At 39.8% G+C, this 19987-nt stretch overlaps 1 protein-coding gene across 7 annotated transcripts in view; it reads left to right on the top strand.

Annotated features, from left to right (window-relative positions):
• LOC110144065 (soma ferritin-like) overlaps nucleotides 1-12005 on the top strand; it is a 43221-nt gene extending 31216 nt beyond the window's left edge. For 5 of the 7 annotated variants that reach the window (XM_020903881.2, XM_020903879.2, XM_070455017.1 and 2 more), the window contains one exon: nucleotides 259-575. In XM_020903881.2, coding sequence (XP_020759540.1) covers nucleotides 259-477 — 219 coding nt within the window. In that variant the 3' untranslated portion in view covers nucleotides 478-575. Of the gene's footprint in view, nucleotides 1-258; nucleotides 576-5605; nucleotides 5624-11812 lie in introns of those variants that run through there. The other 2 variants (XM_070455018.1, XM_070455020.1) reach the window with 2 other exon arrangements.
• Nucleotides 12006-19987: the final 7982 nt, after the last annotated feature.

Here is a 19987-nt window from a genome sequence, read left to right as displayed (position 1 = left end):
AAGTGGATGTTTGTATTCATCTGGAGGTCTTGAATGTCAGAGATCGATGCCTTTGAACTTCATTATGCATGTAAATCATCTAGTCCCTTCTTAAAACAGATTTTGATTTAGTAGGCGTGGAAGAGATTAGAGATTCTGTATTTCTGACAAGTTCCTAGAAACTGCTGGCCCATGAACTATAATTTGGGTAGGAGATTAGATTGTCTCCTGCTACAGACAAGGTCCTTAATTAATTTTTTCTTGTTTTTATTTCTGTAGCTCTTACGCTTCATGAAGAAGTTCCTGGATGAACAGACCAGGAACATAAGCTATCTGGAATACCAGCTTAAGTATCAGAAAGAGTTGGAAACATCAGCCCAGAGTGAAGGACAGCCTGAAAATGCCGCCGGACCATCTGGAGCATCAGGTCAAGAGACAGAATCTGCCGGCAACTCTCCAAGTCCTCCTGCCCAGAAGATCCCAAAGCCAGCCACTTAAGAATCCTGATCTCTATTTGACAGAAGTATGCTTTTCTTTTCATCTCGGATCCTAATCCTCCTTGTTGTACATGCAAATAAATGCATTTTGCATTATGACTATGTGTGGAGAGATCGCTATTGGAGCATAAGAACAGTTAGGTTCATTAAATGGGAGTTTGAAAGCTTCCTGAGGTACCGTGGATGCATTAGACTTAAAAAAAAAAAAAAAAAATTCCCTGAACACCCAGATGTAGAGTCAGGTTCTAGCAAATTCAATTAGTCCAAGTGGATACAGATGAAATTAAGTAGCGAAACCTAATGTCTTGCTAATTCTCCTCCCCACAACTTAATATATTGCTGCTGCTGCTAAGTCGCCTCAGTCGTGTCCAACTCTGTGTGACCCTATGGACAGCTGCCCACTAGACTCCTCTGTCCACAGGATTCTCTGGGCGAGAATACTGGAGTGGGTTGCCATTTCTTTCTCCACTTAAATTATATTAAATTTACAAAATAAATGCAAAGCTAAACTTAAACAAGAACTCTTGGTCTAGAAAAGAGGACTTCACTTGAAAGATATACAGTGAATAGGCAGCTACAACCCACATGCCCTTCCAGTGCTGGAGGCAGGTGTAGAGAACGGGGACACAGGTAACTAAGACGCGACAGACAAGTGTTAGGATGGCCCTACCCGCTCCACTGTGGGCTAACCAGCAGCTACTGGGGAAATTGCTTTCAGGAGCGAAGAATGAGCATGCAATCTTGGATCACACCCAAGGGCCTCAGGTGGGTAGTACCACCTAGGTAAAGGAGGGGTCTATAACAGGTGCCCAAACTCTGGGACCTAATGTCTGATGAACTGAGGCGGAGTTGATATAATAATAGAAATAAAGTGTGCAATAAATGTACTTGAGTCATCCTGAAACCATTCCCAACTCCTGGTTGGTAGAAAAATATCTTCCTTGAAACCAGTCACTGGTGCCAGAAGATGGGAGACCACTGCTCTATGGGATTGTGTCCTGACTTGAAAACTAACTCAATGGCTTTGAATAAGTTTTTACTTGCCTTACTCATTGATGCAATTTAATCATCTGTAAAGTGGGATTACTATTACTTAGTTCATAAAGTTAATAAAAGGATTGTGCTGTGCTGTGTTTATTTGGTTAGTCGTGTCCAAATAAAAGGATTAAAGGATTATATAAAGTGTCTAAAAACAGTACCTGCTCAGATTATGTATTCTGTTATTTGTACAATAAATAGTGCCACTGCTTAAACACGTGGAAAGCCAGTACATATCAGAAGTACTGACAGTAAGAAAACAAATCAGTGAAATTAAGCCAGAGTCTTAAAACGTTTAATCTTAGAATTATCTTGTTTGAAACAAGGATAAGTGATCATGAGAAAGAACCAACTATATATCTTGGAAAAACTGAAGTTAACAAATGGGCTGAATATTCAAATAAACACAGCTAACCAAACAAGTGATCTGGAAGTAAGCTAAGAAGTTCTCTGGCAAAAGAATAAAGAAATGGTCTTTAAAAGTTAAAACATGGAGTTGCAACAAAAGATCTAATTAGAGTTTCAAGAGGAAGGAATTCAAGAGATCTATTATAGTGAAATTTTAAAGCATCAAGGATGAAAAAGTTTGCCATTAAGTCATCATTCAAGGAAAACTGATGTATTAATAACAGCTTTTTCACCAATATTAGAAGCAGAAATAAGAAAAACATCTTCCAAACACTGGAGGGGGAAATTAATAGACCTAGGATAGAATAGACCAATTCAGGTATACACTAAACTTATCAGAAGCTTTTAGCCCAAAGACCTTTACTGTGAACAATATCACTGCTTCAACAGCAAAATGTAAGGGCATGGGCTTCTACGGGCAGATTCAGAGTAAACTGACTGATATTAATATATGTGTGCTATGCTTGAGCAAACCTAATGGGAAAGGGTATGCCCCCAGGGAATGGTCAACCACATTGTGGATTTTTCCTACCTTTTCTACAAGTCACACATCTTGAAAATCATGGCCATGGCAAGCTTGTCACCACTGGAGAAATACTAGTGTACAAAGCCTTCTTGAATAAAGTTCTCGCTTCTACAATTACTAATTTATATTAATTTTATACTTATTAGTGAATGATAGAAATTCACATTAAATTGAGAATAAGACAAGACCACATTATCCTCAGCACTACTTGTGTTCTGAACATTCTCAACATTTCTCAACCTCAGTAGTATTTTTTTTTAATTGATGATATTCCCCATTCTATATATTACATCCCTGGGGCAAATTTTTTTTTACAATTTTATTTTTATTTATTTATTTTTGGCTGTGCTGGGTCCTCACTGCTGAGCGGGCTTTTCTCTAGTTGTGGCGAGTGGGGGGCTCCTCTCTGGTTGTGGTGCACAGGCTTCTCACTGTGATTTGGCGCTTCCTCTTGTTGTGGAACACAGGCTCTAAGGTACACGGGCTTCAATAATTGCAGCACATGGACCTAATAGTTTCAAGTGCCAGGCTCTAGAGCTCAGGATCAATAGTTACGGCACAAGGGCTTAGTTGCTCCATGGCATGTGAGATCCTCCTAGAAAAGGGATTGAACCCATGTCTCCTGCATTGGCAGGCAGATTCTTTACCACTGAGCCACCAAAGAAACCCTCAACCTCAGTACTTATTAATATTTTGAGGCTAATGACCCATTGTTATAAGGAGTATTCCTTCACATTGTAAGGTGTCTAGGAGCATCCCTGACCTCTAAATACTAGATAGAACCTTCTCCAGTTGTAACAAAAATGTCATTCTCTTATGGCTAAGCAATATTCTATTGTATACACATACTACATCTTCTTTATCCTTTCATCTGTTGATGGATTCTTAGGTTGCTTCCACACTTTGGCAATTGTAACTGATGCTGCTGTGAATGTCGGGGTACATGTATCTTTGGGGATTAGTGTTTTTGCTCTTTTCAAAATTTACCTAGGAATGAAATTGCTGGGCCATGTGGTATTTCTGTTTTTAGTTTTTTGGGAAGTCTCCATATTGCTTTCCACAGTGGCTGCACCAGTTTACATTCCCACTAGCAGTTTAGGAGAGTTCGCTTTTCTACACATCCTCACCAACGTTTATTTCTGCTCTTTTTTTAAAATGTGACTTTGGATTGTTCTTTTTATATTTATTTATTTTTTTTACGTCCCACTTCACGGCATGTAGGATCTTAGTTCCCCCACCAAAGATGGAAGCTGAGGCCCCTGAACTGGAAGTATGGAATCTTAACCAACAGACTTCCAAGGAAGTCTCCTATTTGTGTTTGTTTTTGATGATAACCATTCTGACCACTGTGAGGTGATATTCACATTGTGGTTTTGATTTGCATTTCTGTGATGATTAGTGATGTTGAGCATCTTTTTATGTGCCTTTTGACCACCTGCATTTCCTCTTTGAAAAATATGTATTCAGTTCTTCTGTCCATCTTTTAAATGGATTGTTTGTTTTTTTGATGTTGAGTTGTATGAGCTATTTATATATGTTGAATATTAACCCCTTATTAGTCATGTCATTTGCAAATATTTTCTCCCATTCAGTAGACTCTCTTTTTGTTTTGTTGATTGTTCCCTTTGCTGTGCAAAAGATTTTAAGTTTAATTAGGTCCCATTTGTTTATTTGTTCTTTTGTTTCCTTTGCTTTGGGAGAGGGATCCAAAAAAAATATTGCTATGATTTCTGTCACAGAGTGTTCTGCCTATGTATTCCTCAAGGAGTTTTATAGTATCTGCTCTTACATTTAGGTCTTTAATCCATGTTGAGTTATTTTTTGCATATGGTGTTAGAGAATACTTTCATTTCATTCTTTTATATGTGTCTGTCTAGTTTTCCTAGCACCACTTATTGAAGAGACTATCTTTTCTCCATTGTATATTCTTGCCCCCTTTGTCTTAGATTAATTAATCATAAGTACATGGGTTTATTTCTGGGCTTTCTTTCCTGTTCCATTGATTAATGTATCTGCTTTTGTGCCAGTGCCATACTATTTTGATTACTGTGGCTTTGTGTTATAGTCTGAAGGCAGGGAGTATGATTCTCCCAGCTCTGTTCTTCTTTCTCTAGATTGTTTTGACTATTTGGGGTCTTTCATGTTTCCATATAAAATTTCAAGTTATTATAGCCTTATGAAAAATGCCATTAGTTCTATTTTCTTGAATCTGCCACCTCTGTGTGACTCCTCATCCAAATGTATTCTACTTCTAACTTCAACCCTCTCGTTGCACTAACCCTCTTTGATCACAGAAGTTCTCACTGATAATGGGGGCTCATCCTTTTGAGAGTGAATATTTACTATTGATTTCTGACACCTACCACTTTTGCAAATCCTGTTCTCAGAAACATCTACAGCACTGTTGTGGCTTTCCAAACTAAAGCCTATGACGTCAGATGCTCCAAACAGTTATCATCTAGGATACTTAAAGGAAGAGAATGAGGAGAAAAAAAATCCAGTAATAATAGAGTATGTGTCATAAAGCACACACGCTAAAATGTCTACTTCCTAAAAGTGAGGAATACTTCTTAAGTGCAAAAATCATATCATTTGTCTGCTAATGAGGTTTCAGTAATAGGGCTATGCTAACAGAAGGTCCTTTTGGAAACTTTAGGTACATAAATGCAAAATGGCAAGCCCTCATAAAGAATCATGAAGGCAACCTAGATTGGAGGAAGCCAGTTAATTTTGTGACTACAGAAAATAGAGATACTGCTTTAGAAAAAAGTATCAAAATCACTTAGCTTAGATGACTATCCTGGTCATTTCTCACTTACAGGAAATTCTTAAAAATGAATGATTTAGAAATCCCCATCTCAAATAAAAATGATCAATACAAAAGAAGAAAGGGCTTAGTGGGGAACTGATAATGTAGATGCTATTAGAGAAAAAGGAAGGGAAATAAACCATAGTTTATTAACATGAGGACAACTTTGATATGGAATAGTTGAAAACTGTGATCAAACATTTTAATTTTAGCTATTCTAGTGGTATACAGTGCATCCTATTGTAGTTTTCATTTGCATTTCCCTGATGACTATGAAAAGCAAGTGTTTAAAACTGTTACAAAATAATATTGGAGAATAACTTAACCTTCTGCCCTGGTTCTTTGAAGGAGCAGAACTGAGTCTGATTAAGAGGAATATTACAAATGCAGTCTACTAGAATGGCAACATACAGACACTGAAGGCTCTCTAGGATCCTGCCTGTTAGCATTAGAGGTATGAATACTGGGTCACTGCATGGAGCTTTGCTGATGCTCACAGACACTATTATTACCAATATTGTTAGGTATATTTTTAATTTTTTGTTTATTCATTTACTTTTGGTTGTGATGGGTCTTTGTTGCTGTGTGTGGGCCCTCTCTAGTTGTAGTGCACAGGCTTCTCATTGCATCTCATTGCATCTCAAGTGGCATCGCTTGTCATGGAGCTAGGGTTCTATGGCGTGCAGGCTTCAGTAGCTGCAGCAAGCGGGCTCAGTAGTTGCTTCTCTCAGGCTCTAGAGCATGCAGACTCAGTATTTGTGGCACAGGGGCTTAGTTGCCCTGTGGTATGTGGGGTCTTCCTGGAACTGGGGTTAAAACTGTGTCTCCTGCACTGACGGGCAGATTCTTAACCACTGGACCACCAGGGAAGTCCTGTTTTGCTTACTTGAATCCTGAAAGGTGAAACAGCAATTATTCCTGTGCAAATAATTTATCCATGCCTCTTTAATTCCTAGCAATATGATGTTACCAGTAGAAAAAAAATTTTCTTCTTCAAAACACTGCAGAGAAATCTCCTCAAACATTAGAAAACAAAACTGCTAGATTTTGTATCTCTTCAAGTCATAATGAGTCAGCTCAATGAAACAAGTACCTGTAGAGTACCTTCTATTTATCATGGACTTTGTTCGGATGCTGGGAATACAAAATTGAATGAGCTCTGCCATCAAGATGTGCACTATCTAGTAAAGGATGCATAGTTATGTAAAAAATTAGAATTCAATGTGGTAAATGCACCAATAAAGGCCTATGTGAGGCAGAGGAGAAAACAGAGAAAGAGTGACCATTTGTGTCAATGTAAGGGGAATACAGGACTTCCCAGGTGGCTCAGTGGTAAAGAATCTGCCTGCCAAGAGGAGACTCAGGTTTGATCCCTGGGTCAGGAGAGTCCCCTGGAGGGAAAGAGTAACCCACTTAGGTATTCGTGCTTTGGAGATCCCATGGACAGAGGAGCCTGGCAGGTTATAGTTCATGGGGTCACAAGAGTGGGACATGACTTAGTGACTAAACAGCAGCGGCCACACCAAGGATGATGCAGCATAAAAAAAGCATCTGATGTGCACATGGGCCGATGACTCAGGGTTCAGTGGGATGGGGAAGCAGAATAGAAACTTCAGGCTTAGCCAGTGGCAGAAGTTCAGATGCTGACGTGTTTTACAGCATGTTAACATCTCTTAATTTTGTTCTTCAGTGGGTGGGATTGAAACAAGCGGTTTAGACAAAGTTTATGACTTGATAAACTTGGTCAGTTTATGACTTGATCAGATTTGCAGTTTAGAACAATAACCGTGGTAGCACAGTAGCTGATGGTGTTCTTTTTATTCTGACATTGCTGTCTGTATTATGTGATAAAACAAATAACTATTTATGTTGGTGTTTTTGAGAACTGAGATTTTCTGTGTGAAATGAAAATGTAGGATCAATGAGATGAAGTAAAAATCTTATAGATGTTTAACTGTAAATATCAGAATGGGCTCATGATATAGTTATCTTTTAAAGAAAATTCTTAACTGTCCACTGAAAAGACTTAGAAACAAGTAGCAAGGAGCACCCGCTCAACCTCATTTTGGTTTCTGAATACCTTTTGTCAGTAAAAGGAACAAGGGCTCCTTTGAGAAATGGTTGTAGTTCTGAGTCAGGAAATATATTAAATAATCCTGGAACATGTTGTCATATTAGAAATCAAAGCTGTCAAAAAGAAGTCAGAACAGAGCAAACTAAGTGGTCACCAGTGAGGAGGGGCAATATAGGCCAGGTGGGGAGCAGGAGGTACAAAGAATCTAGTGTAAGATGGGCTACAGGATGTGTTATAGAACACAGGGAATATAGCCAGTATTTGTCATAACTGTAAATGCAGTGTAATCTTTAAAAATTATATTAAAAAATTTTTAGTTATTAAAAAAAAAAAAAGAACTCAGAGCAAATTTGAAGAGGCTTCCTTTGGGTAAGGTTAGCCACTTTGAGAAAAAATAACTGCAGTGGACTACATGCCTGCTAAGTCACTTCAGTAATGTCTGACTTTTTGCAACCCAACCCATGGACTGTAGCCTGCCAGGCTCCTCTGTCCATGGGGATTCTCCAGGCAAGAATACTGGAGTGGGTTGCCATATCTTCCTCCAGGGGATCTTCTCAACCCAGAGATCAAATCCATGTGTCTTGTATCTCCTGTATTGGTAAGTGGATTCTTTACCACTAGCGCCACCTGGGAAGCATTGGACTAAGACATACCATATGCTTGAATTTATGAATAAAATATTAAATAATAATAAATTATTAATAATTGTTACTATTTAATAATTATAATAAATGATACTAAAAAATAGTAGTCACCATTGGAGGCTAGTAGAGACCTAACTTAAAAAATGTATATTGTCACCCAGCTTATTTAACTTATATGCATAATACATCATGAGAAACACTGGGCTGGAAGAAGCACAAGCTGGAATCAAGATTGCCAGGAGAAATATCAATAACCTCAGATATGCAGATGACACCACCCTTATGGCAGAAAGTGAAGAACTAAAGAGCCTCTTGATGAAAGTGAAAGAGGATAGTGGAAAAGTTGGCTTAAAGCTCAACATTCAGAAAACTAAGATCATGGCATCTGGTCCCATCACTTCATGGCAAATAGATGGGGAAACAGTGGAAACAGTGACAGACTTTATTTTGGGGGGCTCCAAAATCACTGCAGATGGTGACTGAAGCCATGAAATTAAAAGATGCTTACTCCTTGAAAGGAGTGTTGTGACCAACCTAAACAGCATTTTAAAAAGCAGAGACATTACTTTGTCAACAATGGTCCATCTAATCAAGGCTATGGTTTTTCCAGTGGTCATGTATGGATGTGAGAGTTGGACTATAAAGAAAGCTGAGCGCTAAAGAATTGATGCTTTTGAACTGTGGTGTTGGAGAAGACTCTTGAGAGTCCCTTGGACTGCAAGGAGATCCAACCAGTCCATCCTAAAGGAGATCAGTCCTGGGTGTTCATTGGAAGGACTGATGCTGAAGCTGAAAGTTCAATACTTTGGCCACCTGATGGGAAGAGCTGACTCATTTGAAAAGACCCTGGTGCTGGGAAATATTGAGGGCAGGAGGAGAAGGGGACGACAGAGGATGAGATGGTTGGATGGCCTCACCGATGCAATGGACGTGAGTTTGGGTGGACTCTGGGAGTTGGTGATGGACAGGGAGGCCGAGCATGTTGCTGTTCATGGGGTTGCAAAGAGTCAGACATGACTGAGCGCCAACTGAACTGAAAACTGGTAAAAGAAAGAATCAAAGCTTTATTTTAACCTGTCTTTCCTACATGAACTACCTTAGAATAATCAGACAGTTATAAGGAAACATTTTTCTTGCTAGAAAATAATACAGTGTGAAATTTGCCCTTTTGCCAGTCTTTGAAAATAACTGGGCAATGATCATCGATGGCTATCAACAGAAGGAAAACCACTCAGGCATTTTGTGCCTGCTAACAAAATCACACACTACTACTTATGAAGTCATTTTGAAAAGAAAAGGTGAAACTACATCATATCAAGCCTCAAGGTTTCACTTCCCCCTTTAGGAAATATGGGAGAGAGGTGTCTACTGAAGAACAGCAGAAATGTAACCAACAAAACCCAGAATGTGAGAAACTATTGAACAAATGTCTCAAGTTCTCCAACAAATTATATGGGGAGAAGAAGGAGAAAAGAGGCGTGTGGCCTTTGATCCTGATTATATCAAATTTCTAAAACTTTAAAGAATTTTGTCTCATAAACTTTATGAGACAACCAGTTAAATCTGAACATTGATATAATATTTGATATTAAGGAACCATTATCAATTATTTTCACTGTGATCATTATATTATGGTTAGGTATAAAATAAGAATCTTTACAGGTACATTTTAGAAATATAAATTAAAATATTTATAAATGAAATGATGAAATTTTAAAGGGAGAAAAGAGAATGGGGTAACGATGAAATAAGATTGGTTATTGTTGAAACTGGGTGATGGAATCCTTGGGGGTTTATAACACTATACTGTATACTTTTCAAAAATAACTTTTTAAAGTTGCTTTTAAAGGGCAATTTTATTTCTTTAATATATGATTCAGAACAGGGGAAGGTCAGTTCACCACAATCTCTAGGTGCTGATATTGGCACCCTGAATTTCTTGCCCAGATGTCCACCTTTCCTTCACAGAGTTCTCTGTCTAACCATCATTACATTAATGTGCACCTTGTTGTGCTTTATGGAGAGGTCAGAGGCCTTTTTAATTTTTATTAATTTATTTATTTATAACTATGCTGGGTCTTCGGTGCTGTGTGGCTTTGCCTAGTTGCCACGAATGGGGGCTTCTCTTCCTTGTGGTGAGGTGGCTTCTTTGTTGAGGAGACGGGCTCTAATGCGCAGGCTCAGTAATTGTGGGGCACGGGGCTTGGCTGCTCCAAGGCAAGTAGGGTCCTCCCTGGCCAGGGATTGAACCCATGTCCCCTGCATTGGCAGAGGGATTCCTAACTGCTAGACCATCAGGGAAGTTAGACCATCAGGGAAGTCTCAAAGAGGTCAGAGTGAACTAGTCATGTAGTCCCTTTCAAGTTACACAGTTACAGTTACAAGTTACAGTTATCACTGGACCCAAGGATGTCTGGTTTCCTGTTTCCTTGAGTAAAGCACAGTGCAGATTGCCACCAGTAAATTACTGGGCTATTTTAAGAGTGCTCTTTTCTGCCTAGTTTTTCTTTAGGACAGAAGGGTTTCCAAAAATGGCCTCCAAACCATTTTATCCTTGACGTCCCTGAGTTTCACATCAAATCCAAAGGGTCTCACTTAACATCTTCTCAAGTGGGCTTCCTGTGTATAGCCCATGCAGCTGCTGTGATTGAGTTCTCACTAGCTTCATCTTACGCCTGCATATGAGTGCATTGCAGATTTTCCTGAGGAGTTAGAAGTAAAAAATGAAAATTACACAAAGCACAAAAAAGGCAACACGTAAATAGAATACTAGCTGTTTCACTGCCCCAAAGCCTCTCAGCCATCCTGCCATCTCTAGCCATCTTCTCCTCAGAATCAACCAGAATACTGTGGGTCCACACCTCTCTGTTCTAGGCTTTCTCCAACATCTCAGCATTTGGATCTCCATCATGGGCAAGTGAAGAATCTAAAAAGTATTCCTTCTTTAATATGAAAGCCCTAAACTCTTCTTTGTCTGAACCTGACCCAGAGGGCCAAAATCTGCTCATGCGTTTTACTGAACAAATGTGTAGCTGTCTCTCCAATAGGAATTCTGCTTTCCTCCAAGCTAACAAGCTCCAACTGGTGCTTACCTTCCAGGATAACAAGCTTTTACAATTAAGTTGTTCTGTTTTCCTTTCACAGTATTTCTCCTTAAACAACAGTAGGCGCTATGACTTCCCTTACACACTGAAAGAAAATAAAAATAAGATGATCAATTATGCACATAGAAAAAGAACACCTAGTTGGGAGCAAATAAATCCACAATAAATATACCCAGAAACTATGTAGATTTTTACTATTTACTTTGCATTTTAGGATGTGTATTGTCTTAAAATATTGTCTGGAATGGGAAAAATGACCCTCCTGTATTGTGACTAAATTTTGCTTTTGTTTGTGGTAAGCTGACCTATGGTGAAGCTGAAATTATAAACATACATGGAAAAGCAGCTTAAAAGTGCTACTTACTAATAAGCATAAAATGATGTAGACGCATGACACATTTTAAAAACTACCTTCTGGAGTTGGGGTGATGACCATAAAAGTTAATATTTCCCAAGGGCGTGTGATGTTATACTTCTAAATGCTTCACACTGGTGCACTTGATTACCTTAATCATCCTAAATGGTTCTTCAGAGTTAATGCAAGGAACACTCTTTGCAGGAAGTACTGATATTAGTCCCAATTACAGTGAGGAAACTGAGGGGCTAAGTAATCAGCAAGTCAGTCTGGTGAGTTACTCTTAAGCCAGTGGTCCTTGCCTGTTCATTTGTGTGCAACTCTTTGTGACCCTTTGGACTGCAGCTTACCAGGCTCTTCTCTCCATGGATTTTTCAGGCAAGAATGCTGGAGTGGGTTGTTGTTTTCCTCCTCTGGAAGATCTTCCTGACACAGAGATTGAACCCAAGTCTCCTGTGTTTCCTGCATCGCAGGCGAATTCTTCACCCACTGAGCCATCAGGGAAGCCCTGCCCTGTGGCAGTGAGTCTGTGCTGAGGATCCTAAGTGATTTGAATTCGAAACAAAGGCAGGTAATCTCTTGGTTCCTTGTTCTCCAGAGCTATATCCTGGTTTGTCCTGTCTCTATATGTGCACCTGCTTCTTTCTTTTCCTTCTTCCAGTTTCTCTATGTTGCTAGTTCATTGAGTCCTCTCAATTTGGTATTTAAGCAACCAGCAAAAACTGACCACTAACTTTGAATTTCAATTCCAAAGTACTGTGAAAAAGACTTCAATTAGCCTTAGCAGTCAGGGGTCCCTTCCCTGTGGGGACAAAGGCAGTGGCTATACACTATAAATGTGGCTGCCAGAGTTCACTTGTTCTGAAATTCGTTTTTAGAGACGTATGGGTGTATGGGTTGGCAGAAAAGAACCAAATACGTCTATTATTAGCCTGGTGTAATGTGTTCACTGCACTGGTATCTTTTGCGTGTACAAGTCTGTTTGGATGAAGGTCACAAGAGTGTTTTTAGACAGACACACTCTTTCAGCCCGTTCCAGAACAATGCTTGCTTGTATTCTTCCACGGCCTGACAAATACAGAATCTGTATAGACTTACAGCAGAAATCTGGGTTCACTCTCTGGAGTCACCACCACAAACTAGGTGGCTTATAAGAACAGAAGTTCATTCTCCCACAATCCTGTAGGTCAAGGTCCAAAATCAAGGTGTTAGCATGGCTGGTTCCTCCTTGAGACTCTAAGGGAGGACATGTTTCATGCCTCTCTCCTAACTTCTGGTGGTTGCTGGCAACTCTTGGCATTCCTTGGCTTGCAGAAACATCCCTGCAACCTCTGTCTCTGTCTTCACATTGCCTTCTCCCTGCCTTTCCCCTCTCCTGTCTCCTGTAAGGACATTTGCACTGGATTTAGGGCTCACCCTAACTCAGCATGATTTCATTTTGATCCTTTTTCTAATTATATCTGAAAAGACTCTTATTGCAAATAAGATCCCATTTTGAGTGTCTGGGTAGATATGAATTTAGGGGGACCTCATCCAGCCCACCAAAACATCCATAAAGCGTCTTTGCCACTGACACCATAACACCCCGACTTATTGCCTCTAAATTGGTTTGTTCTACTTTTATCAAATACTGACTCAATGTCAGGTACTGTTCTCAGCATTTTACAGATGATAATTCATTTAATAGTTGTTACCAATTGGTGGGGGCTTCCCCGGTGGCTCAGTGGTAAAGAGTCCTGCCAATGCAGGTAGACATAAGAGATGTGGGTTCGATCCCTGGATCAGGAAGATCCCCTGCAGGAGGGCATGGCAACCCACTCCAGTATTCTTGCCTGGAGAATCCCATGGACAGAGGAGCCTGGCGGGCTACAGTCCACGGGGATGCAGAGTCAGACACGACTGAACCGACTTAGCATGTACACACACACACACACACACACACACACACACACACGTGAATTGGTGCTGTTTCTCTCCTGGGTTATTGCTCCCATGTATAAAAGACAGGCAGCACTTTCCTTTGCAGCTGGTGCAGTGCCCTGGGCTCTGTGCGTGGGGATTTTGATAAAGACTAAGCGGAGCCCCAGCTGCAGCGCCTGATTCTGACACTTCATGCAGTCTCTCACTTAAGAGTAACGTGTCACCTCCTGGAGAGAGCTAAGTAAGACATTCAGGAAACTAACACATAGGACTTTCGATCCCTTGTGCAAGTATCTCCTTGGAAAATGAGCAGCAGGAGCGCTTCCTAAGGAAAGAAGGGGACAATAATGAAGACGGTCACACAGCCACAGCGGGAAACAGACCTGGCTGAGTCATTCCACACGGTGGTCAGGGATGTTTCCAGAGTTTCAGGGACAGGGAGGAGATGTCCAGATCACCGGCCCCACCCACCAAGTTTTCCTAGATTTCTGCTTTTGTCTTCTTCTCCTCCACTTAGACCAGGGGGACAGTTCCTAAATAAGGTGCTAAGTTGAGCTGAATATTTGGGTTTTGTTCTGTTTTAAAATACTATGAGGATCTATAATGTAGCAGTCTGGGAGCCAAATTAAGAATCCAACAAATGGGGGCTTCGCTGGTGGTCCAGAGGCCAGGACTGTGCCCCCAGTGCAGGGGTCTTGGGTTCAATCCCCGGTCAGGGGACTAGATCTCACATGACATGACTAAAAGTTCATATGCCACAACTAAGCTTGGTGCAGCCAAATAAATAAATAAAAATAAATTTAAAACTTAGAATCCAGCAAACGAATTTTATTTCCTTTTAGTGGAGTAACAAGTATTAAGAGTGTATGCAACATTTGGAGCTGTTGCTTTACTTGGAATGTATATGTATCAGCCTGGGATTCAATGCTATTTATTCAGTATGTTTATGCCTTCACAAAGTATAGATGAGCTGAAGTTTTTATTCTGTAGGCACTCCATAAAATCTTAAGATACTTGTGGTCAGCCGGAAGGATTAACTTCTACCAGATGACAAAGGCAGATGTCACAGAACACTAAAAGATTAAAAATGATACATGTGATAGAATTTTTTTTAAAAAAAGAATGAAATCTTACATTTGGGACAACATTCTAAGGGGTATTTTGCTATGTGAAGTAAGTTACAGAAAGACAAATACTGCATGATTTCACTTGTATGTGGAAGCCAAAAAGCAAAACAAATGAAAATGAACAAACATTTAAAAACCAGAAACAGTTACAGATACAGGGACCAAAAGTGGTTGCCAGAGTAGAGGGAGGTAGGGGGAAGAAAGAAATATATGAGAGAGGTTATGAGGGACGGACTTCCAGTTGCAAAACAAGTGAGTCACAAGTATAAGGTGTACAGTGTGGGGAATATAATCAACAATTACGTAACATCTTTGTATGGTGACATATCATAAATAGACTTACGATAATGATCACTTTGAAATGTATGGGGGAAAAAAATCACTATGTTATGTAACAGGAACCAAGGTAGTGTAGCTAATTATACTTCAAAATTGAGTGCAATCACACTCATAGAAAAAGAGATCAAATTTGTGGTTATCAGAGGTGGGGGGCATGCAGGGAGGAGGAACTGGGTGAAGGCAGTCAAAAGATACAAGCTTCCAGTTACAAGAGAAATAAATACTAGGGCTATAATGTACGACATGGTAGCTGTAATAAACATGGCTGTATGGTGAGAGTAAATCCCAAGAGTTTTCATCACACAAATTATTTTTTACTATTTCTTCAATTTTGTGTCTGTGTGAAATGATGGATGGTCACTAAATTTTTGGATAATAATTTCAAACTCGGGTTTGAACTGGATGGGTCCCCTCATACATGAATTTTTTTCTGCAGTAAATCCTACAGAATTACATGATCCATGGTTGCTTGAATCCACTGATGCAGAACTGAAGATATGGGGGACTGCGGATACGGAGAGTCAACTATAAGTTACAGACAGATTTTCAACTGCAAGGAGGGTCAATGCCCTTAACACTCCTATTGTTCAAAGGTCAACTGTGTATCTTTGTTTTCTTTCCTCTTTTTTTCCCTTACCATGTAGCATAGATGTAATCATGGTCACTTTTTATTGATCATACATAAATATTAATTTAACATAATAGTATTTAAGTTATAGGATTTTAAGGAGAAGAGTAAACACCACTCAAGGACTTCACCTTCTCTTCTGGGGACGTGATTAATGCTTATTCCCCCCTTGGCTACACCATGAGAAATGTGGGAACTTTGTTCCCCAAGCAGGGATTAAACCCATATCCCCTGCAATGAAAGTGTGGAGTCTTTTCTGCTAGACCTCCAGGGAAGCCCCAAGTGCGTTTTTGATTATATACAGAATAGTTGTATCATGTTAGGCAGAATAATGACGTTGTCGTTGTCTTTATTTTGAGATTAAGCATGGTTGAAGGGGATGGTATGGGTGCCAAGTTAGTAAGGGTTGGACTTATGGTTAATTTTGTGTTTCAGCTTGATGGAGTCATATAGTACCCGGATATTTAGTTAACATTTTTTTTCTGAGTGTGTCTGTAAGAATGTTTCAGGATTACATTAGCATTTGAATCGGTGGACTCAGCAAAGCTTTCTTAATGTGGACTCAGTAAAGCAGACTGCCTTCCTCATCCAATTCACTGAAGGCCTTGAAGGCCTGAATAACATAAAAGGCAGAAGAAGGGAGAATTTACCCTTTCTGCGTGACTATTTGAGCTGAACACTGGTCTTCTACTGCCCTCAGAAAGACTACCATCAGTTCTGGAACTCAGGTCTTTGGACTTAGACTGAATCACACCACCAGCTCTCGTACATCTCCAGTCTGCAAATATATCTGATATCAGATCTATATGCTCCAATAGTTTGGCCACCTGATGCGAAGAGAGTGATCTTTGGAAAAGACCCTGAGGCTGGGAAAGATTGAGGGCAAGAGGAGAGGGGGCAGCAAAGGATGAGATGGTTAGATAGCATCACCAATTGAATGGACACAAATTTAAGCAAACCCCAGGAAATAGGGATGGACAGGGAAGCCTGTGTGCTGCAGTCCATGGGGTCACAGAGACTCAGACATGACTTAGAAATTGAAAAGCAACAAAAAATCATATATATATATGGTATATCTGATATCTGCTATATATTTTTTTAAGATTTTCTTTGATAAACTGGCTCATTTGATTAGGAAAATGGAAAAGTTCCACAGTTTGCAAGGGGATATATATATATATATATTTGTATTTGTGTGTGTGTGTTTGTGTGTGTGTGTGTATGTGTGTGTGTGTGTTAGTTGCTCAGTCTTATCCAACTCTTTGTGACCCCGTGGACTGTAGCCCACCAGGCTCCTCTGTCCATAGGATTTCCCAGGCAAGAATACTGGAGTGGGTTGCCATTTCCTTCTCATACGTGTGTGTGTGTGTATGTGCGTATATATATCTAGGTTAGAATAAAATTAAGTCCAATCTGAATTTTTACTTGTCTTTTGGATTGGAACAACAACAACAAAAGTCATAATGGCTAAAGTTTTCAAAGCAAAGGAAGTGACGTTGGTAGGTGATTTATCTAACCACTTTACATAGAGAGAGTAATGTGGTTTTGCAACCTATCAGGAAATCTAAGCCTGATCATTTTTAAATAAATTTTACTTGTGAATTTTTCAACCTTTATCTTATTTTATTTTTTTTACTTTTTAAGTATTTTTATTTATTTATTTGACTGCACCAGGTCTTAGCTGTGGCTTGTAGGATCTTCCATCTTCATGCCGGCATGTGGGATCTAGTTCCCTGACTAGGGATTGAACCCAGGGCCCCTGCATTGAGAGCAGGGAGTCTTAGCACTGGATCACCAGAGAAATCCCTATTTCTCAAACTTATTTTAAAATTTACAAATAATTTCAAGAAAAAAAGGCCAATCTTAACATATCTCTACAGTACTTCACTGAATTAAAAATCTAGCAGATATAAAGTAAAGCAAGATTTCATATTACATGGCTATGTTTTTTTTTCAAATTAGCCCTGGAGCAATAGAAAACAATTTCCCTCTGCTTTTTGCCATTAGCTGCCTGTTTGCCTACCCCTGATTGCTCTCAGGCCCTTGCCAGTAACCTGCAGCTCTGATTGAAGGGGTAAAATAAAAGTAGAAATCTGTACTTCAGGACTGGCTCTCCTAAAATTTGTCTTCCTTTGCCTCTAAGCAGGATATTCCCTTTAAAGGTGCCCATATATATACTTCCTCCAAAATCTTGAACTTCTTAATAATACCCTAGCTTGGGTATGATGATGAGAATCTAAGATTGGGAGCAAAAGACTTTGATCCTAATCCTGCTGCTCACTGTGTGATGTCAGGCAAGTCACCTGACTTCTGAAATTTCAGGTTCATCCCATGTAATCACTGGCAATTAGCTATATCTCTAAGAACTATAGTAAATACAAGAGAAGTGAGTAACTTCTCAATAACTAATATATTGTTGAATGAGGACAAATGAATAGATAAAATCAGTCTTCATGACATATCTGAAATTTCTTCCTACTGACTAGAGTCATGGAAATTGCTCAAAACTGAAAATATAATCTAATTTAAGAACTGCCTGTTAACTACTAGGTATTTTGAAAAATTCAGGATAAGAATGAGATACTGTTTTGCTTTCAATTTTCTTGTAATATGATTGCCGTAGTTTACTCTGGAATCTTAAACTCCTCAGTGCCTAATGCAAAAGTTACATTAATTTCCCCTTCTTTTTTTTTCTTTTTTGTTGTTCAGTCACTAAGTCATGTCTGACTCCATGGACTGCAGCATGCCAGGCTCCTCTGTTCACTATCTTCCAGAGTTTGCTCAAATTCACATCCATTGAGTCAGTGATACTATTATCTCATTTTCTGCCACCCCCTTCTCCTTTTTCCTTCAGTCTTTCCCATCATCAGGGTTTTTTTCCAATGAGTCGGCTCTTCAAATCAAGTGGCCAAAGTATTGGAACTTCAGCATCAGTCCTTCCAATGAATAATCAGGGTTGATTTAGAATTTACTGGTTTGATCTCCTTGCTGTTCAAGGGACTCTTGAGTCTTCTCCAGGACCACAATTCAAAAGCATCAATTCTTCAGTGCTCTGCCTTCTTTATGGTCCAGCTCTCACATCCACACATGGTTAGTGGAAAAGCCATAGCTCGACTATATGGACCTTTTTTGGCAAAGTGATGTCTCTCCCTTTTAATACGCTATCTAGGTTTGTCATAGCTTCCTTGCTTCCAAGGAGCAAGCACCTTCTAATTTCATGGCTGCAGTCACTGTCTGCAGTGACTTTGGAGCCCAAGAAAATAAAGTCTGTTCCTGCTTCCACTTTTTCCCCATCTATTTGCCATGAAGTGATGGGATGAAATGCCATGATCTGAGTTTTTGAATGTTGCGTTTCAAGCCAACTTTTCTTTTATAGCTAATTCTTATTGAAATACAGAGAATAAAAGTAATAGCTAAATAACAAACACAGTTGGACATTTCTAAAAAAATTTTTTTGGCTGTACTGGGTCTACACTGCTTTGCACAGGCTTTCTTTAGTTGCAGCAAGCGGGGACTAAACTTCATTGCATTGTGTGGGCTTCTCATTGCTGTGGCTTCTCATTGCTTCTCCTGTTGTGGCGCATAGGCTTTAGGCACACAGACTTCAGTAGTTGGGGCTCTCAGGCTCAGTGAAAGTGAAAGTCACTCAGTTGTAGTTGGGGTTACTCAGTTGTGTCCGACTCTTTGCGACCCCTTGGACTATACAGCCCATGGAATTTTCCAGGCCAGAACACTGCAGTGGGTAGCTTTTCCCTTCTCCAGGGGATTTTCCCAACCCAGGGATGGAACCAGATCTCCCGCACTGCAGGCGGATTTACCAGCTGAGCCACAGGGGATGCCCACATGCTCAGCAGTTCCGGTTAATGGGCCCTAGGCCTTGGGCTCAGTATTCGCAGGGCACAGGCTTAGTTTCTCTGGAGCTTGTGGACTCTTTGGACCAGGGATCAAACCTGCGTCCCCTGCACTGGCAGGTGGATTCGGATCCACTGCACATTACTAGGGAAGTCCCACATTTGCACCAACATTCTACACAATTTGTGACCTCATTTAGGAAATGGATGTGCATGATTTGAAAGTCTTCAATATTGTCCCAGTTGCTTGGAGAATCAACAAGTAGCTTTACAATAAGGGAAGAGAGAATTGTACTACACAAAGGGAAGAAAGGATGAAAGAAAAGCTAGGGAAGCAATTTATTGTTTTTATTATTTTTTCAATTTAGAAAAAAATACTAAAAATGTGTTTCATTTGGTTTAACTGAGAGTTAGCATTGCTTCATCTTTAAAATATTTACTTGCAGGGAATTCCCTTGCAGTCCCGTAGTTAGGACTCCGCACTTCCACTGCCCGGGGACTGGGTTTGATCCCTGGTCGGGGAACTAAAATCCTGGAAGGCATGCAGCACATCTATCCCTACCCTCCCCAATTTTTTTTTTCTTACTGTAGAATCCTCTTAGAATGCAGTTGAGAAAGAATACTATTTGAGTTTTTCCAAAATTATAGAATACATTATGATGTTAACTAATCAAATACTTAAATAAAG

The sequence above is a fragment of the Odocoileus virginianus genome, chromosome 25 (genome assembly GCF_023699985.2).
Source record: "Odocoileus virginianus isolate 20LAN1187 ecotype Illinois chromosome 25, Ovbor_1.2, whole genome shotgun sequence".
In the NCBI taxonomy this organism is placed as follows: Eukaryota; Metazoa; Chordata; class Mammalia; order Artiodactyla; family Cervidae; genus Odocoileus; species Odocoileus virginianus.
This window is presented reverse-complemented; position numbering and strand designations above follow the sequence as displayed.